Source organism: Castor canadensis, chromosome 3, assembly GCF_047511655.1.
Source record: "Castor canadensis chromosome 3, mCasCan1.hap1v2, whole genome shotgun sequence".
Classification (NCBI taxonomy): Eukaryota; Metazoa; Chordata; class Mammalia; order Rodentia; family Castoridae; genus Castor; species Castor canadensis.
The window spans coordinates 33,384,376-33,407,631 of record NC_133388.1 but is presented as its reverse complement, the minus strand read 5'-3'; the positions used below and the strand labels follow the sequence as shown (position 1 = coordinate 33,407,631).

At 42.9% G+C, this 23,256-nt stretch overlaps 2 protein-coding genes across 4 annotated transcripts in view; one reads left to right on the top strand and one right to left on the bottom strand.

Annotated features, from left to right (window-relative positions):
* The window catches only part of Heatr4 (HEAT repeat containing 4), a 38,594-nt gene that overhangs the window by 12,422 nt on the left and 2,916 nt on the right, over nucleotides 1-23,256 (bottom strand). The window contains 13 exon segments of the mRNA XM_074066960.1: nucleotides 3,578-3,636; nucleotides 5,318-5,477; nucleotides 6,929-7,007; nucleotides 8,482-8,671; nucleotides 9,659-9,728; nucleotides 10,320-10,500; nucleotides 11,221-11,339; nucleotides 12,287-12,391; nucleotides 13,133-13,293; nucleotides 15,063-15,242; nucleotides 16,615-16,758; nucleotides 18,368-18,571; nucleotides 22,280-22,420. Of these exon segments, the coding sequence (XP_073923061.1) occupies nucleotides 3,578-3,636; nucleotides 5,318-5,477; nucleotides 6,929-7,007; nucleotides 8,482-8,671; nucleotides 9,659-9,728; nucleotides 10,320-10,500; nucleotides 11,221-11,339; nucleotides 12,287-12,391; nucleotides 13,133-13,293; nucleotides 15,063-15,242; nucleotides 16,615-16,758; nucleotides 18,368-18,571; nucleotides 22,280-22,420 (1,793 nt within the window).
* Riox1 (ribosomal oxygenase 1) overlaps nucleotides 1,580-23,256 on the top strand; it is a 34,956-nt gene continuing 13,279 nt past the window's right edge. Inside the window, exons 1-3 of one of the 3 annotated variants that reach the window (XM_074067588.1) lie at nucleotides 1,580-3,873; nucleotides 4,573-4,750; nucleotides 20,039-20,105. In XM_074067588.1, coding sequence (XP_073923689.1) covers nucleotides 1,631-3,466 — 1,836 coding nt within the window. In that variant the 5' untranslated portion in view covers nucleotides 1,580-1,630 and the 3' untranslated portion in view covers nucleotides 3,467-3,873; nucleotides 4,573-4,750; nucleotides 20,039-20,105. Of the gene's footprint in view, nucleotides 3,874-4,572; nucleotides 4,751-10,340; nucleotides 10,965-20,038; nucleotides 20,106-23,256 lie in introns of those variants that run through there. The other 2 variants (XM_074067587.1, XM_020171303.2) reach the window with 2 other exon arrangements.

Below are 23,256 nucleotides of genomic sequence, written 5' to 3'. Positions count from 1 at the left end.
TGGGTGAGGTGGTACGTGCCTGTAATCTCAGCCTCCCCAGCTGAGACAGGAGAATAATGAGTTTGAGGACAGTCTGGGCTACATAGCAAGACCCTGTCTCAAAACCAACAACAAACATAAACAAAAACAACAATAGGTGCATGAAGACAGTGAACATGTTTTTAAAAATTACACTGTCATGCCTGTTAGGGTGGATATAGGGCAACCACATTAGGACCAGAGCCCTTCCCCCTTGCAGATGGCTTACTGGGTAAACTCTTCACCCAGCCCTAAAGCATAACAAACATCCATCTTTAGCCATTTACCAGAAACTCCTCACCCAACCTGGAAGAATGACCCATCCTTAAACCATTATCTTGGGAGGGTCAGAGGGCCAACTGAGGATTTTCCCACTCAGGGTTCTTCCTGAGACTTCTCCACCAACCTCCTATATCTACCTGCAGTCTGTAAGCGGCCTTTTGGGCTTCAGCTCTCTTGTTGGGAACCCCCTCCACAAGTTTCTTCTCCCCAATAAAGCCTCTGATGACATAGTGTGCCATCTCCCATCTATCCTTCCATGCCTTTTTTCAGTCTAACAATGCCTACCATATTGCCTGTTAAAAGAGAAATAAAGAAACAGAGGAGAGGGCTGGGTGCATGGCTCAAGCAGTAGAGCACTTTCCTAAAAAGTACAAGGCCCTGAGATCAAACCCCAGTACTGCGAAAAGCAATAAATAAAATAAAAACAATCAAATGAAATGAAAAGATAATTGATATTTAATAAAAAACAGAATCAGAGGAGGTAGAAGATTCTCAAGAGAAGTTGTAGCTAATGAACAAAACCTCAGATGGGTGGGAAAGGCAGACATCAAGAATGCATGCACTGAAATTCCTAATTTCTCTTTTAGAGAGGATAATGACTGCAAGGATTTGTATGGGAGAAAGGAAGAAGGAAGTTAGGGGAGGAACTCTTCAGAGCTTCAATCAGTGAGTGCAGAGCAGGAAGGACTGATTGAACCTGGGATTCTTGTGGAATCTCCAACTTTGCCTTATGTCATTCCTTGAAAACAAGTATTTTCTGGTGTGAAGCTGCCAGAGGAATACTCAGGAGGTAGACTAGAAGGAAAAAGAAATTAAGTGGCCAATTGTCTTTCTCTTGGAGTTCCTAGAAACTTTTTAAATTGCTCTCTGAGGGTTTTGGGGGTGAAAATGATCAAAATGCTGCATACTAGAATATGAAAACATAATAAAACCCATAAAAACGTTTAAAAAGGGGAAGTAGGGATAAGAAAGTAATAAGAGGTGGTGAATTTGATCAAAGTACATTATAAGCATGTACGGGAATATAACAATGAAATTCCTTTGTACAATTAACATATGGCAATAAAAAAGGGAAAAAATAAATTGCTCTCTGAATACGTAATCTATGATTTGTTGGCAGGGATTCTGCCTCTAGTGTGAGCCACGTGTTCAAATGAACGTAAACTTTACTCACAAACCCAGCGGGCGGAGCCGGGTGGAACAGTGGGCGTGGCCATCCCAGAGGACGCAGGAAGTCCCTCCCCTTCCCAGAGTGCACCGCGGCCTCCGCCAGGTTGAGTTTTTTTTTTTTTCTCGTGTGCGCTCACCGGACTCAGAAGGCCGTCCCACCATGAATGGGCTGCGGGCTACTGCTGGGCTGTTGAAGCGCGGGCGTGGAAGGCGCCGGCGCCAGCCTCAGCCACACAGCGGGTCGGTCTTGGCCCTGCCCTTGAGGCCCAGGAAGATCCGTAGGCAGCTGAGGAGAAGCGTTGCGTCCCGCTTGGCCGCACGCAGGGCTCCGGCGCTGCTAAGCGAGGACTCCGAGGACTCGAGAGTGGAGTCGACGGCCGACGGTCTAGGGGACGCGCTACCCGGTGGCTTCGGGCCTACAGAGCTGCTGGAGGCCACGACAGCCGTGCGCCTGGTGCCGACTGCGGCGCCCCCTCCGCGCTTGGTGGAGGTGCGCGCCTCGGAGGACACCGCCCGGCTGTGCGCTGCCCAGCATTTGGGGGCCGCCGCATCGCCGGGGATTCCGTCTACGCTGTCAGAACCGGCGGATGACGCGGGTCAGGAGCTGCCCTGGGACTCGCCGCTACAGCGCGTCTTGGCCGAGCTGAACCGCATCCCGAGCAGCCGGCGGCGGGCTGCGCGCCTCTTTGAGTGGCTCATCGCGCCATTGCCGCCCGACCACTTCTACCGGCGCCTTTGGGAGCGGGAGGCGGTGCTAGTGCGGCGGCAGGACCATACCTACTACCAGGGACTTTTCTCTACCGCCGACTTGGACTCCACGCTGCGCCACGAGGAAGTGCAGTTCGGACAGCACCTGGACGCCGCGCGCTACGTCAACGGGCGGCGCGAGACCCTGAACCCGCCAGGCCGCGCCCTGCCCGCCGCCGCGTGGTCCCTGTACCAGGCCGGTTGCTCCTTGCGCCTCCTCTGCCCTCAGGCGTTCTCCACCACCGTGTGGCAGTTTTTGGCTGTGCTCCAGGAGCAGTTTGGAAGCATGGCAGGCTCCAACGTTTACCTTACGCCCCCCAACTCTCAGGGCTTTGCCCCTCACTACGACGACATCGAGGCTTTCGTGCTGCAACTGGAAGGCAGAAAACTCTGGCGGGTCTACCGACCCCGGGTCCCAACTGAGGAACTGGCTCTGACATCCAGCCCCAACTTCAGCCAGGAGGACCTTGGGGAGCCAGTGCTGCAGACAGTGCTGGAACCTGGAGATTTGCTCTATTTTCCTCGGGGCTTCATTCACCAAGCCGAATGCCAGGACGGAGTCCACTCTCTGCACCTCACTTTGTCCACGTACCAGCGCAATACCTGGGGCGACTTCCTGGAGGCCGTCTTGCCTCTGGCAGTGCAGGCTGCAATGGAGGAAAACGTGGAATTCCGGAGGGGTCTGCCCCGAGACTTCATGGATTACATGGGGGCCCAGCATTCGGATTCTAAGGATCCGCGAAGAACCGCTTTTATGGAGAAGGTGCGGGTCTTGGTTGCCCGCCTGGGACACTTTGCTCCTGTGGATGCTGTGGCGGACCAGCGAGCCAAAGACTTCATCCACGACTCTCTGCCCCCTGTGTTGACTGACAGAGAGAGGGCACTAAGCATTTACGGGCTCCCAATTCGCTGGGAGGCTGGAGAACCTGTAAACGTGGGGGCTCAGTTAACAACAGAAACAGAAGTCCACATGCTTCAGGATGGCATAGCTCGGCTGGTGGGTGAGGGAGGCCATTTGTTCCTCTATTACACGGTGGAAAACTCTCGTGTTTATCATCTGGAGGAACCCAAGTGCTTGGAAATTTACCCCCAGCAAGCTGATGCCATGGAACTCTTGCTTCACTCCTACCCAGAATTCGTGAGAGTAGGAGATCTGCCTTGTGATACTGTGGAAGACCAGCTTTCCTTGGCAACCATGTTGTATGATAAAGGGCTGTTGATCACCAAGATACCTCTGACTCTAAACTAGTTTCTTATTGATTGTTGGAAAGAAAGCAGTAGTGATTCTCTACTACCACTGCCACTTTTTTTTTTTTTAAACTGTTCTTACCTTGATAATTGTCAGTGTGATCATATTTACCTTTATGGCTTCTTCCGTGTCACAAATCTCAGACGGTGTTCTATGAAGAACCTCTTCATCTAGGTACAAAAGTAAAGGCAGAAATTGGAGGAGGACAAAAAAGGAGCTGTTTCTACAGATGTAACTGTGACCCCTGATCATTTCAGAGCACCAGCTGCACTCCCTTTAGGCTTCAGTGTACTGTTGTAGTACTGGCCACAGCCAGTGTCTCACTGCTTGAGACATTAGAAGTTTTTACTTGGAAGTTGCATCTTTCATTTGAGTCCTCTTTCATCAGTTTGGGGGGGAGGGCTGGGGTCAGTATTTTGTTACTAAGTTTGTATGAACTGTTAGAAGAGTTATTAAAGTGCCAAAGAGTACTTCCTTTTTCTAAGCCTAGATTATTAATCCGTTGGTTTGAAGAAATGCAGGAGAGGGAGGAAGATGAGAAAAATCTATGATGACTGAGATGCAAGCCAACTTGAAGTGGTTGCAGTATGTAAAAGGAGCATGCTAAACAACTTTTTAGAGGAGAGTGCTTTGCCTAACATGTCCCAAGGCTCTGGGTTTAATTCCAAGTACTGCAAAAAAAAAAAAAAAGGTGGGGCGGGGGGAGGGAGGGACTGGTTATAGCTCAGTGGGAGAGCAAATACCTCCAAACACTTAGCATTTGCAAGACCCTGGGTTTGATTCCCCTTTCTATACACATACACTAAAGAAGAGAAACTCATTTGGTTGGGCCATTTTGTCAACTTTGAGGGTAATTTACTCATTTCAGTTCTGGTACTTGAAACCAAACAGCACGATCCTAGTAAAAAAGTTATCTTCCACTTACAGTGTCACGTTTAAGAAGATGTTTTTGCCCAGTGCTTGCTTGAGTCACTGGCTGGCACCACTCTCCAGAAGGCAGTGTGTTACCTAATTGTGCTCTCATTGACCTTAATCAACCAAATTGTAGGAAGCTGGTTGTGAGGGAAGGGTTTTCAAGTTACTTTCCCTCTTATTTTTTTTTCTAGCAGTTGGAAGAAACTCCCCCAAATCTGGCAAATGAATATTCCCATGGTTGGTGGAAAAGAGCCTGGTGTACTTAGAAAGAGACTGGACTTGGAACCAGAAGACCTTGGTTTGGGGTGGTGGCTGGTAGGCATCTGACAGTGACCTGAGGCTGCTGCTGTGCTTATGCACACAGATTTTGTAAGTATATTTTGACTTGATTTCTGCACCTTTATTTAGGTTATATCTGGGATCTAAGATCCTATCACCATAACTGATAAGTTCAGTTTTTAAAGTTGAAAACTTTTATATAGTTTTTTGTTCTAAAAGCATAGATGTACATAAAAATGATAGCATTCCCACCAGCCCCACTTCCCATAGGTAACCACTATTAAAGGCTAATTGTATGAGCCTTTGGGGTGCTTAATCAAACATACACTAGTTTTTTATTTTGTTTTTATGAAGACTCACTTTTCTAATATGTTCTTCTTTGACCTTTTAAGTCAGTTCTAATAGAGCTACCCTTTTTTGTTGTTTTTAAGGACAAAATAGCAAAGTAATAAAAACTTAGTAGCCAAAGGAGAAAAAAACCTAAACACAACAATAAAACACCAAGCGAGCCTGAGCATGTGGTGATCAAGAAGGAAAAGAAGTAGCCTTTCCTGATTTTTGTCCTATAGGGTTTCCTAGTATATCCCCAAACATCTAGATTCTAAAATAGGCTTATTTAAGAAGTCAAGGTATAGGATTCACCCCTAGGAAACCTACTCTGAAAAGTTTCTTGGAGAAAAGTAGGGAGTTCCAATGGTTTTTGCCCTTCCTTGGGTTGTAAGTAAACACGTTTTGCTTCTTCCTTCATTTTTAATATGGCCATCTCCAGGTTGAGTATTTTCTGAGTCAGCACCTCCTTTTGGTTTAGTGTTTCAATCTAGATTAGAAAAAAAAATGGTGTTAAAGAAAAAACTACTGGGCAGCAAATCATCAAAAATCATGCTTGTTAGTATCAGGTAGTACTTGAATGCCTAAGAACATTATTCTCGTGTGATATTGATTGCAGGTTTTTTACATCTTTTAATGAAAATTTTACTTTTTGCTATTTGGGCATGAGGAAAGAAACATGCTAAGAAATACCTGCTTGGTGTGAAGTTGGTTTTGTGAATTACCTTTTTAAAGTCCTTCATCTCATCTGATGGCTTTGAAAAGTTAGAACAACTGTTTGAACTATAGAGTTCTTTTGGGAAAAGAGCACAGATTAGGAATTAAGGAAAATTCAGAGGGAAAAAGAAAATTTAGGGGGCCAACCCTAACCTCTCATTCCTTCTTTATGCCCATACGCAAAAAACAAGTTAGATTTAAGGGAGGGTGGAGACACAGGAGGTATGAGGATAGGTAAGAAACCCAAAAAATGGGTGCTGGTGGAGTGGCTCAAGTGGTAAGAGTGCCTGCCTAGCACACAGGAGGCCCTGAGTTCAACCCCAGTGCTGCAAAAAAAAAAAAAAAAAAGAAAGAAAAACCCAAAAAACATGATAGTATTTGATGTCCTCAATGCAGAGGAACTAATGCAGAAACTTTAAAGCGATAGAGGTCAGTAGGAGAAGGGGATCAGGAACTACAGAAAAGGTCAGTTTGAGAAGAATCAACTTAGAATGTAACACATTTGTACATAGAAGCAATGCTAGGAATTTCCCTGTGTAGCTATCCTTATTTCAACTAGCAAAAATGCTTTGTCTTTCTTATTATTGTTTATACTCTCTCTTCAACAAAATTAGAGATAAGGGCAGAACAGTTTCTGCCTGGAAGGGAGGGAGTGGGGGGGGGGCGGGGAGGGCGTGTAGGGGAGAAATGGCTTAAACATTGTATGTACGTATGAATAAACGGGAAAAAAAAGGCGGGTGGAGAGAAAATGGGAAGGAAGTGAAATAGTATTTTAGTGTTTTATTTTTTTGGCAGTACTGGGGTTTAAGTTCAAGGCTTCATGCTTGCTAGGCAGGTGCTCTACCACTTGAGCCACAATTCTAGCTCAGTAAACCCTGATTTTGAGTGCTACTTAATAGAACAATAGGATTTTTTGTTTTTTAACTAATAGGATTTAATTTAATTTATTTATTTTTGTGGTACTAGGGTTTGAACTCAGATCTTCATGCTTGCTAGGCAGATGCTCTACCCCTTGAGCCACTCTGCCAGCCATTACTAATAGGCTCTAAACTAAATCTTACTCTTTGAAGGTGTTTTGCATCTTCAAATGATGTATGTGTTTGGAGTTGTTGAAAGTATTTCTGTGGTGGAGAAAAGGGTATGTACATGCTTAGGGGAAAAAAGGTCTTTGGAACTCTTGTGAGTCCCGAATTTTTTTTTTTTTTTTAAACAGTTTGCACTTACCCTGTTCTTGATCTCCTGAAGCATTTCTTGATTTCCTTCATTTTCTAAGTTGAGTATCTTCATTGCCTGGTAAATTTCCCTGAAAGATACAAGCAATAATCCTAAATTCTAACTGCAGGGTTTTGTTTGGTTTTTTTTGCAGTACTAGAGTTTGAACTCAGGACCTCATGCTTGAGTCACTCTACCAGCCCTGTGTTGGGTATTTTTAGTGTGGTCTTGTTTTTGAGACAAGGTCTCATTGTGTAGCCCAGGCTGGTCTGGAACTTGAGGTCCTCCTGCCTCAGCCTCCTGAGTGCTAGAATTACAAGCGCACACCCATGCCCAACTCTAAAGGTGGATTCTTTTAGTTGATTTTGTGGTTTGATGATATCTGGGCAAGGAAAGAGCTGTGCACACATGGCAGTAAATAGCATTGAGTCCCTTGGTGAACAATCTGTGCTGAGGTCATTTTTGGGTCTCCTTTAATCCTTTGGGTTTTTTTCTTTTTCTGTTTTTTTTTTTTTTGGCAGTACTGGGTTTTGAACTTAGGGTCTTATGCTTGCTAGGCAGGCACTCTTCCATTGAGACACTCCGTCAGCCCCTGTGTTGGGTATTTTTAAGCTAGGGTCTCCCTTTTTCCCTGGGCTGTCCTTGAACCGCAATCCTCCTGATCTCTGCCTCCTGAGAAGCTAGGATTGTAGGCATGAGCTCTTGGTGCCTGGCCTAACTGCAGTTTTGCTGAGCCTTCTCCGTGAAAATGGTAATCACATTTAGCTTATTCAGATATTGTGCAGTTTGGGAAGTGATATATTTGAAGGTATTAATAGGTAACTATTTATTGAACACCTTTATGATGGGTAGTAAATGTCATCTCCTTGATTGCCACTATAGCCCTGTAATGTAGACTATCACCTGCATTTGAAAAAAATGAGCTCAGAGAGATTGACTGCCTTCCCAAGGCTAACATAGCTATTGCGTGACAGAGCTGGAATTCAAACCAGTCTTTTTTACTCTTAAAACCTCTTGTCACAATAGGCGCTTAATAAATCTTAGTTGACTGTCTGAATAACTTAAAAACCATCCACCTATTCAGGAGGCACAGATCAGGATGATTGTGGTCTGAGGCCAGCCCAGGCAAAAAAGTTAGCCAGATCCCATCTCATACAACCCAGGCATAATGGCATACAAATGTAATCCCAGAATTGCAGGAAGCATAGTAGGAGGATCACACAGTCCATGACTAGCACAAGACTCTATCTAAAAACAGTAATAATAACTAAAGCAATAAAGGGCTGAAGGTGTGGCTCAAGTGGTAAAATGCCTGCTTAGCAAGCACAAATTCCTGAGTTCAAATCCAAGTACCTTTAAAAAAGAAAAAAAAAAACTGGCTGAAAGAAACAGCACATGCACTACATGAGTTTGGCAATCTTAATTTAAGCTGGATTTTCTGTCACCTAGTTGAGTAAATAGGTGAATGGCATAGGGAGCCTGGAAAGACGGCATATTCAGGGGACAAGGATGAGAGAGTTGGCAGTCCAGGAGGTAGTGGCAGGGAGCAGAGGTTTAGCACTTACTTGAGAACAGCCTCATGGTCCTCCAGGAGCAGTACGTCTAGGAATGTGTCCCTGACCTGCTCCCCTTGAAGTTTGAGGGCTAGGATGCTACGGCAAGCTTCCAGTCGTACACCTGGTGACTCTTCGTAGTGGATAGCCCAGAGCAGGAGATCTGTCAGCTGGGGACTCACTTGCCCAATCTGTCCCAAAGCTGCAAAGGTGAGAGGACAGCATATTCCACTGTCACTGAAAAACTGCTTGTATCCTAGCATCCAGAAATAAATTCAGTGTTGCAAACAATATCTTCCTTTTTGAATGGCAGTTAATTACAATTAGAATTATAGGGCTAAAATTTTTTTAAATTTAAAAATGTAAGCTGAACACCAGTGGCTTTTTATGCCTGTAATTCTAGCTACTGAGGAGGTAGAGATCAGGAGGATTGAGGTTCAAATCCATCCCCGGGCAAATAGTTTGTGAGACCCTATCTTGAAACAACCCATCACAAAAAAGGGCTGGTGGTGGCTCAAGTGGCCAGAGCACCTGCCTAACAAATGTGAGGCCTTGAATCCAAGCCCCAGTGCTGCCAAAACAAACCTTTAAGGATAGGTTATAGTGAAATACTACTTCCAAAAATCATTTCCAAGAGGGGGGTGTCTTATCCCATCCTTGTCCATTAGGATGTAAACATGGGTAATTTGCCTATTTAGGGATGAGCTATGGGACAGATAACTTGGAAGATTAGCATGGTCACGGGTTTACCTAGCTGTGATTCTGCTAGGCATCTACCAAAGACCATATCAAAAAGAGAAGCAGTACCAAAGATCCTAAAAAGAAACTAGGAAAGTCAGAGATCAGGTTCTTAATCCTAAGCAGTGTTGAATCTGGTCTGACTTTTAGAAAGTGCTATAGTTGAAACCTCTGGCAAAAGCAAGGTGTAACCAGTAGTGGGTGCCTCCTTGGAATTTACCCTTAATTCTTTTGGCAGGACTGTCTCATCTGCCCTTTGCCTTAACATGTTTGACCTAGATTTAGATTCAGGATGCTAACCAAAAATTAAAAAGCAAGTCTTTCCCCTCCCAGGCAAGGACCTTCTGAGAAATTCCCACCCCCTTACTAGAGAGTTTCTGGGCCTTGTGTGTATTAGCATAGGGAAGATATTTAAAGTTGAGGCTTTGGAGCCATTATCCTGCTGAAATACCTCGAATGGCAAAAGCTTTGATTTTCCAGTAAGGATCTCTGTGCATCAGATTCAGGAGGCATTCAAGTACCTGGGATGAGCAAAAAAGTGTTAAGTGAGGAGAGCCAGCACTAGAATGAACTAGAAATAGGGACCCCACTTGTCAAGTGCTATAACTGAAAATGACCTATCACTTCTGCCTGAAGTACCAGCTTATACCTGCTCTCTGTGGATTTTTCTGAGCACATATATGGCCATACAGACTTCGGTGTGTGTATGTGTTGTGTTGTGTTGTGTTTCTGGGATGAAACTCAGAGCCTTGCTCATGCTGTGCATGTACTCTACTGATGAGCTACACCCCCAGTCCTAGAATTCTTTTGAATACTTCAATCAGGTTTTCCTTTAATAACTAGAGATTATGACTCCATTCCCTGGAGTTGACCCAAAAGCTTGTCAGCACCCAGGTAATGAGAAGCTAGTTAACTAAGGTGAGAACAAGATTTAGAGGAATACTACAGCATGAGGTTTAGCTGGTAGCTAAATGGCCCTTACTGATCGATGTGGCTCTGATCTCTTTCATTCTATGTCCTCAGAGAATGTTGAGTGTACTGTGCACAACATGGGAAGGTGATGCTCCCTTGTGGTCAGTCAGGAAAAATGAGAACATGTTTCCTTGACTCACCATTTTGTTCTGGATCTTCAGGGCACCTGCTGCCAAACAGGCTGCCTGCCGAACTGCTACGAAGTCATCAGAGAAGCAGTGCAGAAAGTTGGGGAGAAGTTTGGCGGTCATGAGCTTGAGTCCAGCTATTAGGGTGAGAGCCTCTACACGTTCCTGGGAATTTCCTTGACACAACTTAATCCTGTAAGGCACAAAAGGCTTTTATTTTCTCTCCTTAAACTTTCATGCCTATCAAATTCCCCCTCCTCAGGATAAAATTCTAGTTCTGTAGGCTCTCTACTATCTAGCCCCATCCTTTCCTATTGCCTTCTGCCCATTAAAGTAAATTTCATTTGGTAGAAACCACAGCTGTCTTATATACTTGAATCCTTAGTACCTTGCATATGCTAGGCACTCAACTGTGTTGAATGACTGAATAAAAGTAAGTGTCAGTTTTACCCTTTGTGACAGTCAAGTCTCTTCTCCACTGTTCTTCCATGTGTGATCCTTTTTTGGGCAATTATCTCCCAGTCTAAAATGACTTTTCAGTCTCTGAAACTTGGCCCTCTCCTCAACCCACGTTGTACTCAATTTTTCGATAGCAGTTGTATATGCCATTTGTTTTAATATGATTTGGTATTTTTAATAAATCACTTTTGTATCTTGCCCGTGTTCATCGGAATTGTGCCATACTTTTAATCTTTCACAAATACCCAAAACATTGCCTTGCACCTAGTGGGCATTCAAGGTTTCTTTCCCTAGCCATATCATTAATTTCTGTAGGGAATGAACTGTTTGCAGTGGGATGTAGTACAATGCTGAACATACAAAGGAGCTCAACAAGTGCTGGCTGGCTGGATCCTATATCCCCTAAATGTTTCTCAGAAGAGTTTTTTTCATGCTGACCGCTCCTAGGTCTTACCTGATTGTGTCATGCACCTCTTTCCCAAGACTCATTTGCCCAAGTGCTTGGGCAGCTGCTTGCCTTACTTCCTTATTCCAGTCATTCCACATTAGCTGGATCAGCTTACTTTTCATATCCTATAAACAGGTATAATAATTAGCTGTCATTTTTTGAATGTTAATTTTGTCTTGGTATTGGGCTGGTTTTTTTTCTCTCCTTAATCTCCCAAACAACCCAGTAAGGCAGTTGTTAGTACTGTTTTCAATTCACACAGTGGAGGCTTTGACACTGGTGAGTACTAGAGCCAGGACTGGAACCAGGTGTTTCCCAAGCTCATCCTTTAAACTTTTTAATAGTGTCGGGGCCAACATAATCTATGTGAGAGACTTAAAATTTGAAAGTGATACTTAAGGGGGTGACCAGTTCCTTCCAGTTTGACTTTTTTATTTTAGTACTGAAAGTCCCATGTCCTGGACAAACCAGGACAGTTGGTCACCCTATCAGTGTACTTCTTTTATGGGAGGAGGGGGAAGATGTTACTACAGTTGTAGTTAATGACGGTGTAAATGTATACAAGCAATTCTCCCTGTCTGAAACCTCTCTCTTTTCACCCCTACCTGATATCAGATTATGCTGAGCATTCAGAGAATCAGCAGAGGCACTTACTTAGTTGGGTTGTTGGGTCATTCAAGTCAGTGCTTCTCAAACTGTGATGAAGGACAATTTTAGGGCTGGGGTTGGATGGAACTATGTTACTGATATTTTTATAAAGTGTGTTAAAATTGAAGTAATGTCAAATTACTAAAAACAAATCTATGAGCTCTTTCTCTTTAGTTTTTGTGCTTATTTCATTGTGACTTCCTTACAGTTGATGGATTGTCACCACACTGAGATGCACCTGGCTTAAGTCACAGAGGGACATGTTGATATTTGAAAATAGTTCTGGGTTATGAGTAGGAGGTAACAAGGTGGCATCAGAGATCTATCTGGTGAGAATGAGATACTAGATAGCAGCAAAAAGTAAAAGATTTCCTAACCAGCCTTGCTGAGGCTTTCTATTCTGGAAGCAAAGCAAGAGGCTTACCAAGCAGACATTTCCATTGATCTGAGCAAAAGCCTGACAGGCCACAATCCGGTCCTTCCATTGACAGCTATTCAGCTCCACAGCAAGCATGGTATGTATCAGGGTCTGGAAATGGAAGATTGTATGGATGTTTATGATCACTTTTTAGAGACACGGGAACCTTGAAGAAGTTACATCCTAACATGACATCCAAACATAATTAATGTCCCAAGGTCATGAGATATACATGTCCCTATAAGGGACAGAGTAGGTTTATAAGAGGTGGGGCATGCCTTCCTCTAAGCCAACTGACTCTGGGATCATAAATCGAAAACAAAATACAGATTTAATAATCTGAACAGAAAACAAAGGCTTTCAAACTTCCTGACTTTTAACTATTTTTATCCCTAAAATGATTTGTATATGCCTCAAACCTTGTGAGTTTCACATTTCTATGTGAGTAAACACATAATTTAGGTCTTGGATGGTTTTCAATGGTAAACCTTCTATCAAGAAGCAAATTCTATGGTTAAAGGCATGGCTCAAATGGTAGAGCACCTACCTAGCAAGTGCAAAGCCCTGAATTCAAATCCTAGTATTGCCGAAAAAAAAAAAGCAATTTCCAAATTTCACAACTCTTCTTTCATATTGTTAGAAACCATTTGCAACCTACTACTCACTTTCCTCAGCCATCTGGTGTCACATCTCCCTGTATATACCTCTAAGCCACCTCAGTGAATTTTTACCTATCTTGAGATTATCCTACCCAACCACCTGCATTTTGGATTCCTTACATTCACTGACTGCAAAGACCCAATTAGTTCTCAAAATGTAGTTTTCTTTTCTGACCCTATAATGGATACATACTGTCTTCCCACTGAGATATCTCAGGAGGATACAAGACTGCTGCTTGGTGTCTTCATTATTCTTGTTAAACAACTGGTAGAGGATCCTCTTAATCACTGGGTAAGTGGCAACACCTTCCAGAGCCAAGCACTGGGCTGCAGCCCAGCTGTCCACACTATTACCTGCCACAGGTAGGTTGAAAAAATGAGTCCAAAATAATCTGTTTTCTCCCAGAGAGAACAGCCTTTGCATTGTACCCAAGATTGCTATCTTCCCTGTGACCCACTCAATCTATAAATCCAATCCATATTTAAACCACATTTAAATGGAACATACCAAGGTTTTGTTTTCAGTAGTGGGGTTTGAACTCTGCCGAAATCCAATTCCATATTTAAACCACATTTAAATAGGACATACCAAGGTTTTGTTTTCAGTAGTGGGGTTTGAACTCTGCCTCATGCTTGTTAGACAGGCACTCTACCACTTGTGCCACTCCACCAGCCCGTTTTTGTGCTGGGTGTTTTTGGGATAGGGTCTTGTTTTTTCCCTGGGCTAGCCTTTTACTGTAATCATTCTGATCTCTGCCTCCCTACTAGCTAGGATTATAGGCATGAGCTGCTGGCACTGGGCGCATATCAAAATACCAACTGAAAGGCTTAACCTGAAAAATGAAATCCTAAAAGTTATTGTTAAGTAACAGAGCCATAAGGCACTTCTGACCAAGCTAAGAGTTGCATTTGTTTCTCCCCTAGTGATTGGGGAGGTCAGAGTGGGAGGTATTCCTAAGACAGGAATTAAGCAGAAGGCCAAACTAGTTAGCCAGTCAGCTTCTCTGTCTTCTACCTGCCCAAAGGCAGGGATAGCCCATCTCTCAGCAGTTAGGTACCTTGGGCTTCTCAGCTGACAGCCTTTTTGATTGCATAATTCTGACGGTGCCTGGCCATTACTGTGTGCAATGGAGAAAGTGGAAGCATGATGTGTTCAGAATGTTTTTATTGTTACATCATCTTTTCAACAAAAAAACTAGACTTAGACTGGTGGAGTGGCTCAAGCAATAAGAGTGCCTGCCTAACAAGTGTGAGGCCCTGAACTCAAATCACAGTGCTGTAATAAAAAAAAAAAAAGTAGGTTAAATAAGAGGCATTTTGAGATGCAGTGCTAGGGATTAAAGCCAGGCCCTTGTACATGTTAAGCAAGCTCTCTACAATGGAGCTATATCCTCACCTCCCAAATTTTTGATTAATATGGTTTTTTTGGCTTGCTTGCTTTTTTTTTTTTGGTAGTACTGGGGTTTGAATTCAGGGCTTGCTAGGCAGGCCCTCTACCACTTGAGCCACTCCATCAACTCTATTTTTATATTGGGTTTTTTTCAAAATAGTGTCTCGAGAACTATTTGCCTTGGGCTGGCTTCAAACTGCAATCTTCCTGATCTTTGCCTCCTGGGTAGCTAGGAATACAGGCGTGAGCCACCAGTGCTTGGCAACATGTATTAATGGGGTTCAGTGTGATATTTCAGTACATGCTTATAACATGCACAGATCAAATCTAGCCTTCCTTTATCCTCTGCCTTCCTCCCCCCACACACACCTCTGCTAATCAATATTCTACATTCAGATCAACTTTTTTTTTTTAACTTCTATATATGAGAGAACATGCAGTACTTGTCTTTCTGTTTCTGGCTTATTTCACTTAACAGGTTGTCCAGTTTTATTATAAATTTTAGGGCATGGTTTCTAATCAAATGCATTTATGAAAAGCTTAGCCCAAGTACCTGTTTTCATGGTACCTGTTTTGTAAAAGAATGGGCGAGGAACTAAATTCTGAATGTTCTAATATAAACCCGAATCCAATGCAACACAGAGCATGATAGTGAAAAAGAAAAGACTAGGAAAGCTGATGTGAGATATCCCCTAGCACATAGCCCCAGGTCAGAAGTAACAGTGTTACTCACCCTTCACAAGGGCAGTCTTCATGATGTCCTGGGCAAGGGGATTATGTGACTGTATTGCATATTGACATATTGCTGCTGCCATCCTCACGTTGGCATTTTTGTCACAAAGAGCAGCTTCCAAGGTAGGCTGTAGAGCCTTTGGCAAGTCCTGGATAAGTGGGACTTTTATAGTCCCCTTGTCTGTGATCAAAAGAAGGCCAGGTAAGAGTATTATTAGCCTTCTGCTTTTCTCTCAAACACAGCTTCCTTCCCAAGGCTACATGGTGACCTGCTCAGTCTCAAGTTGCAGGTGTTTACTGTTTCTTAATATAATCACAGTTCAGCTGAGCCCCTATGATGGGCAGGATTTTATGCACAAGGGATTAGAGTTCATGTCTGTGCTGCTATGCCAGTTCTTGATCCTTTGTCATCAGGCCTCTGGTATTGAAGCCAAAGACAGATGTTTCCAGCTAGGCTATGATGACCTTCACTATTAATTTTAGTGACAAAAATCAAACTGTTTAGCTTTATATTGTTACAATAATAGAGTTATATTTAGGTGGTGCTCTGCCATTTTCGTATTGGCTCATTCAGTCTTTCAACCCTGGTTAAATTAGACAAGGTAGGTATTCTTCCAGAACTTACCAAGGAATCTTTTAGGTTTACTATAAACCTTCAGATTCCCAGGACTCTAGGCTACACATTCTTCAGGAGGCTATAGGACAGAAGCACAATTTGTCAATAGGGCAAAGTGTCAGGCATTCTTTTTGGCCAGAGTTCTTGAGGCTGCCTAGCATTTCAGTGTTCTTGGACAGCTCAGGAGCATGGAGTTTACTGTAGGTAAACTTAAGCTCAGTAGGTGCTAGTGTCTGTTGTAGCAACTCCATATAGTTTTAGGATCCACAAAGGGCATGCCTATGATAAACTGCAGCATTTAGGGAGGCCTAAAGTATGGTGTCTGTCAGCTATTTATATTTCATTTATAATTCTTTCCAGTCCCATGTGTTTTATCAGGGGTTTTTATTGTTGTTATTGGATTAGGTTTGAACTCATGGCCTTATGCTTGAAAAGCAGGCACTCTACTGCTTGAGGCATACCTCCAGTGTGTTTTTGCTCTGGTTATTTTGGAGAAGGGGTCTCGCAACGTATTTGCCCAGACTGGCCTCAAATCATGATCCTCCCTATCTCAGTAGCTAGTATTATCACTGTGATAATACTAGGATTATCAAGTAGCTAGGATTATCCAAGTAGCTAGGATTATCACTGTGAGCCACCAGCACATGGCCATTTTTGTCATAAGTTTTTTTTGGTGGTACTAGTGTTTGAACTCAGGGCCTTGTGCTTCCTAGGCAGGCATTCTTCCACTTGAGTCACACCCTCTGCTCAGAAATCAGAAATTGTCATCTCATCTGCATTGCTGATAAGCTGTGGGTATTCAGGCCATTCTCTGGGCCTTTTCCACATTTGTAAAATGGTCTTGGATAAGATAAGTTCCATGGTCCTTGCCAGTTCAGATGTTCTGCGGTTTTGTGAAATTTCAGATGTTCCCAAGCAGCTCAGCCCTAGCTCTCACCTGAGTCCCTCTGGTCAGTGGTAAACCGGGGCCTTTCCAGAGCAGCTGTGGCACATGTGATGATGGCTTGGATCCGAATGTCATCATACAAGGCTACCAAACCCTGCATAAGGTTCTCCAGTGTCTCATGGCGCCACTCAATGACTATGTCACAGTGAGGGAAATAAGAAGAGAACCACTTGGTGAGGGTTAGATATTGTGCTATGAGCTGGTGACAAGAAATCCCCTTTCCCCAGGATAATTCAAGCAAAACATTAGTTCAGAAGAATAAAGGATTCAGAGAAGGGCTCCTTGAAGTTATTTCTTTGATGATCCATGTACCTCTCAGGTAGTTGCCCCTAATCTCATCCTATATCCTATTGCTCTTTGCTTAAATAATTTTTCATTGTAATCACTTGAAAAATAAAAAGTCAAAAACGGTGGTTGAGCCAGGTGCTGGCTTACACCTGTAATCCTAGCTACTCTGGAGGCAGAGATCAGGAAGATTGTGGTTCAGAACCAGCCAGGCAAATAGTTTGCAAGACACTATCTCAAAAAAACCTACAACAAAACAGGGCTGGTGGAGTGGCTCAAGGTGTAGGCCCTGAATTCAAACCCCAGTACTGAAAAAAAAAAAAGTGGTTGACTAGACATAATGGCATACATCTATAGTTACAGCTATCTGGGAGCCTGAGGCAGAAGGATCACTTGAGCCTCTGAGTTCAGGACCAGCCAGAGCAACATAGCGAATCTCTCATTTATATTGAGTTACTTTGATGTTTAAAAGTGTTAACTAGACAGAGTGGTTTACAAAATGCCTAACAAGATAACAGAGGTTCAGAGGGCTAGTAGAGGGTTTGTCTAGCAAGATCCAGGCCCTGTGTTTAATCCTCAGTATAATGAATGAATGAATAGAAAGTTTGGAGCTGGTGGAATGGCTCAAGTGGTAGAATGCCTGCCTAGCAAGCATGAGGTACTGAGTTCAAACTTCAGTACCACCCCCCCAAAAAAATTAAGTTTGTATACCAAAGCATATTGAAAAATAAAAAAGATAAAATTCAACAATTGTTAACACCCCTCCACCCATGGAGCCCAGAGCCTTGTGCATGCCAGGCAAGTGCTCTGCCACTCTGCTCCATCTGCAGCACAACAAATGTTAACTATGTGGTTATCATTTTCCAGGTGTGATACTTTTTTTTGGCGGGTGGGCATACTGAACTAGTTTCTTTTGATCTCTATATGTCCAGTGCTTAGGCACCATATTTTGACTTTTCCTTCATGCATCATTTATTGAGCATAATGTTTCAGAAATCCGTAAGACAGGATTCTACTGCCTAGGAAGATTTCTCAGTATAGTGAATTTCTACAAATTATTGAACTAATACTTGTCCAAGCAAAAAAGAATATAGGTGGGTGTAACCTACTATATGAAAGGCTCTATCTAGTCCAGCCTTAATGAGGCAACCAGATTTTTATATTTCACAAGAGAAGGATGGATTTTTTTTTATAGTACTGGAGCTTGAACTCAGGGCCTTGAGCCACTGCACCAGCTCTTTTTTTGATAGGTTTTTTGAGCTAGGGTCTCTTGAATTATTTGCCCAGACTGGCTTTGAACCGAGATCCTCCTGATCTCTGCCTCTGGAGTACCTAGGTTTACAGGTATGAGCCTTTGGCACCTGTCTAGAAGGATGGATTTTCAAAGGTTGGGAAACAGTAGTCCAAGGTGAGATCCTCAGAAATATGCACTGTTATCTCAGGCCCTCCCTTAACTTACTTAGTGCCCAGTCAGTCTTCCACTCCTTTAGCATCCTCTGTAGAACTGCCAGTTCCCAAGTCACATCCTCCTTCAGTGGACTTGCCTGCTTCTTCAGTTTCCTGGTCCTGATGGTCATGTCCTCCTCACCCACCTGCAGCAGCAGGTCTTTGACCGGTGTGGGCAAAGCAGTCCAGCGCAGGGCTCCTTTCACAGGCTTACAAGCTGTGCAACCAGGCAGCATGAGTTCTCACCTGATTGTACCAGGCCTGCTACATAGTTGTCCCAGCCAGCATCCCCCCCGTTCCTATTAACACCAAACCAAAGTTCTTTGTTTTGAGACATATACAAACCTTTTTCTAAGTGTAATAAATCCTCAGAAACATAAATATGTTTATAAGGTTTGCTTATGAAATTCGGTATTTGCAATTTAGAGTGTAATTGACAATTTATTAAGTTTTCTTTTTTGTTGGTGGTACTAGGGTTTGAACTCAGGGCCACATGCTTGAGGTACTTTCACTGCTTGAGCCATTCTGCCAATCATGAATTTTCTTTTTACTATTTTTCACTTGAGGGAAGGAATTTTAAAGATTTTTAACATCCCTTGAGTTTTTCTAGTTATGCTAAATAGCAGTTAGAAATTTGAAACTTAATCCCAGCACTTGAGAGCCTAAAGCAAGATTTCAACTTAAGGGGCCTGTATGGATTTCATTGTGAGTTTGAGACCAGCCTGGGCTATATGGAGAGATGCTGACTCAGACAACAACAACAACAAATTGAGAACAGAAAAAAAATTTTTTTAAAATATATAGAGAGTTTATATGTAGAAATATAAAAATGGTAATAGTTGTTATGCTTTCTGGATTTTAATGTTCTCTGTGGTGCTGAACAGATTCAGAAATTCTCTTAGAAGCTGTGTGTTAAACTGGTCATGGTGGTACATGCCTGTAATCCTAGAATTCAGGAGGCAGAGATAGGAGGATCTTGAGTTTAAGGCCAGCCTGGGTTACATGGTACTGTCTTTTTTTTTTTTTTTCTATTTTTTATTTTTACACAACTGGTGCTTGAACTCAGGGCCTCATGCTTGCTAGGCAGGCCCTCTACCACTTGAGCTACCCCACCAGCCCATGATACTATCTTAAAAACAAAAAATTAAAAGTAGAAAGAAAACAGAACAGGAAGGGAAGATAGATCAAACATTTCTAGAATTATTAAACTTGTTATTTGCCACATTTACTATCAGTCTCAGGTTCTAATTTTGTCACTGTCAGCCATTTCTCTTTTTTCCAAAATTTCATTCCAACTGTTAACATCTTTAGATTTGCTCTGAATCAGTTCTTTCCTTTGAGGAAGAAGGGCAATAACATTTCTTTCTTCTAATGTAAAGAGTCCTGTGAGATTCCCAGGTAGTTTAGCAAACATGCCTATACAGCACATATTCTCCAAGTGGTCCTACCCCCATGAAATCATGAGGGCTGAGTCTCTCTGCTGAGCCACTCCACCAGCCCTGGAAAACTCTAGATACTGTGATGAATTAAAGGCTTTCTAATAACAAGTACACTTATCTTGAGAATTTTCATCATTTTAAAGAGATTGTCACCTAAGTTTTTCAATTCAACCAAAATGGGGAGGGAAAAGAAAAAATCTGCCCTCATATTTATTCTCAGGAATTTTTTTGTTTCCTCCAACCAGGTTCTTTCATACTTAACTCCATTCCCTGAGATTTCCTTGAGATGACCAATAGAATGGTTATAAGAAGGTATGTTTGTATATATTACTATTCTGACTTTATTTCCCCCAACTCAATCTCAAATACTTTGTGTGTGTGAGTGTGTGTTTGTGTATGTGATATTGGGGTTTGAACTCAGGGTCTCTTGCTTGCGAGGTAGGTGCTCTACCACTTGAGTCATGTCCCCAGTCCCTCAAATACTATTTTAAAAGGTTTGATGTGAAATTCCTATAGCATCAACTCATTAAATGACCTATCCTGGGAAGGAGGGCAAGTATCCAACACTACTGGGGAGGAGTGTCTGTAGGCAAGCCAGGTGGGCAGGAGAAGCCTCTATGAATTCAGAAGGAACCATGGACAATTTTTGTTGTTGTTGTTGAGACAGGATCTCACTGTATAGCCCAGGCTGGCCTCACACCTGACTGGATTGTGTGTGTGTGTGTGTGTGTGTGTATGGTGGAAGGGAGAGGTTGGGGTTTGAACTCAGGGCTTTGCACTTACAAAGAAGGTGCTCTGCCACTTGAGCCACATTCCGGTCCATTTTGCTCTGGTTATTTTGAAGGTGGGTTCTCACAGAACCTCTTGCTTGGGCTGGCCTCAAATGGCTTGGGCTGGCTGTTCTCCTGATTTTAGCATCCCACATAGCTAGGATTACAGGCATGAGCCACCAGTGCCTGGCTAGATTTTTTTTTTTTTTTTTAGAGCTTTACTGAGGTAGAATTCACATATGATAAAATTCATCCTATTCAAGTGTGAAATGTAAGATGAGGGGCCTGGCCCAAGCCATAGAGTGCTTGCAAGTTCAAGGCACTGTGTTCAATCCCCAGTATCACAAAACTAAAATAAAATGTACAGTATGATAGGTATAGTCAACTGCAACTATAATCACTATTTAGTTTTAGAATATTTTCCTCATCCTCAAAAGAAGCCGCATTCCTTCATCTCTTCAGCTCCTGGCAACTATTAGTCTACTTTCTGTCTGTACAGATTTGCCTGTTCTCTGCTTGAGGCCAAGCAGAATGGAGTTTGCTTTTGTGGGAGGTAGCAGAGTAATAATAAGGTTTGGGTTTGTACAGCAGTTAAGGTTTATGAAATATATTCACAAAATCACAAAATTATCTAAGCATGGCAAAAGTGTCCTACTATAGGAACGATTAGTGTCTCTCTCTTTTTTTTTTTTTTTTTTGTGGTACTGGGGTTTGAACTTAGGGTCTTCACCTTGAGCCATTCCACCAGCCCTATTTTTGTGATTGTTTTTTTTCAAGATAGGGTCTCGAGAGCTTTTTGCTGGGGCTGGCTTCAAGCTGGGATCCTCCTAATCTCTGCCTCCTGAGTAGCTAGGATTACAGGCATGAGCCACCAGCACCTGGCTAGTGTCTCTCTTAATGAAGGCAGCTGAAGCTCCAGAAGTTACTTACCAAGATGCAACTTGAGGCTTTGCTGGGTACTTTCTCTATTGCATTATTGCTGTGATCCTCAACAAAGGAAATGAATGTGTATTGGAGAAGCTGCCTATAGCTGCCTTTGTCAGCAGCTCCTTTATCCTAGTAGCCATTGCCTATCCAGGCAGCACTAGAGACAGAGGTTTGGGGCTGGTGTGAAAAAGAATGTCTCACTACTGCTGTTAGTGTCTATACTCCAGAGGACTCATCTGAACAGGGACTGCAGCAAAGAAAAGAAAGAGTCATGGGGAATGGAGACATCATCTGTTTGAGGATGGGCACATTTTGTTTCACAAGCTTATTTCTTGGTCACCTTCTTTCCCACTACCATCTTTGTCTTACAGATGAAGAATAATATACTTAGGAATCAGAAACTTAAAGGAAGATCCTAGGGCTTGAGGCACAAATGAGCTTGAGTGTGGAGTGGGAGCATAGAGCTCCCTCTCCCCAAAAGGAATAGGGCACAGTAAGAAGTTTGGTGTACTTCACCTGAAGCATTAAGATGAGACCTGTGTTATTGGTCCTAAACTACTTGGTGACACCCAAGTTATATCTAATTCCAACTGAATGTATGGTCCACTTCCTACTTACAAGGCTCCTTCCACATACAGTTAGTATTTTATAATTTTATGAGATGATTTTTAGTTGGGAGTTTCCTCATTGCTGGTAGTGCCCCCAGCCCATGAGCTAGGAACCTTAAAGTAGTAGTCACATTTCCATCATTACTTCACTCCCACTCCCCATTATTGGCTTCCTGCTTACGTGCTTCAGGAACAGGCTGGGAACTCCACTTTTCTGGTGTTTCAGGGAAGACCTTAGATAGCTGCTTATTGTACTGATTCAAGTTTTCCAGGAGAATCTGGTCCCTCTTTACACCAGTCTGGTGGATGATCTGTACTTCATCTGTGAACAAAGAAACATTGAGTCTCTTTTTCCCTAATCTAGGCCCCTAGGATCCTTGTTGCTCAAAAAATTCACAGATGGTGGCCTCATAGAGAAACTTCATAGAGGCCTAGAAGCCAAGGATGACATTTTCCATCAGTAAGGTAGAACTTGTCTAACTTAATAGGTATTGTCTCCCATGAAAAGCTAGATACTGAAGAAGGGGTACTTAATTAATCATGAATACCTTCGAATAGTTTTTTTTTGGTGAGACTGGGTTTGAACTCAGGACTTGTAAACTATTTGCCCAGGCTGGCCTCGAACCATGATCTTCCTATCTCAGCCTCCCAGGTAGGCATGAGCCTCACAGGCGTAAGCCACCAGTGCCTGGCTTTGTTAAACCCATTTAGAAGACCCATATGATCCATAAGAAGACCATATGATCCATATTCATATTTGGGAAAAGAAAAAAAGAAGACCCAACTGATCCAGGCTTGTAATTCTAGCTACTTGGGAGGCAGAAATCAGGAGGATCATGGTTCAAAGCCAGCCTCAGGCAAATAGTTCTTAAGACCCTATCAAAAAAAAAAAATCACATAAAGGGCTGTCTAGCAAGTGTGAGGCCTAGAGTTCATACCCCAGTACCAAAAAAAAAAGACCAAGCTGACAGCAGTTTAGAAACAAGATGGGGTGTCAAAGAAGAACAGATCTAGATCATGTACCTTGGAAGCACAAGCATCTAAAGTAGATTGCAAGGTGGAAGGGGAAGATAATGGGCATTTATTGAACACCTCATGTGCCAGCCATTGGGCAAGAAACACTATAATTGTGTACTCAAAGTGCATTTTTGTTAACAT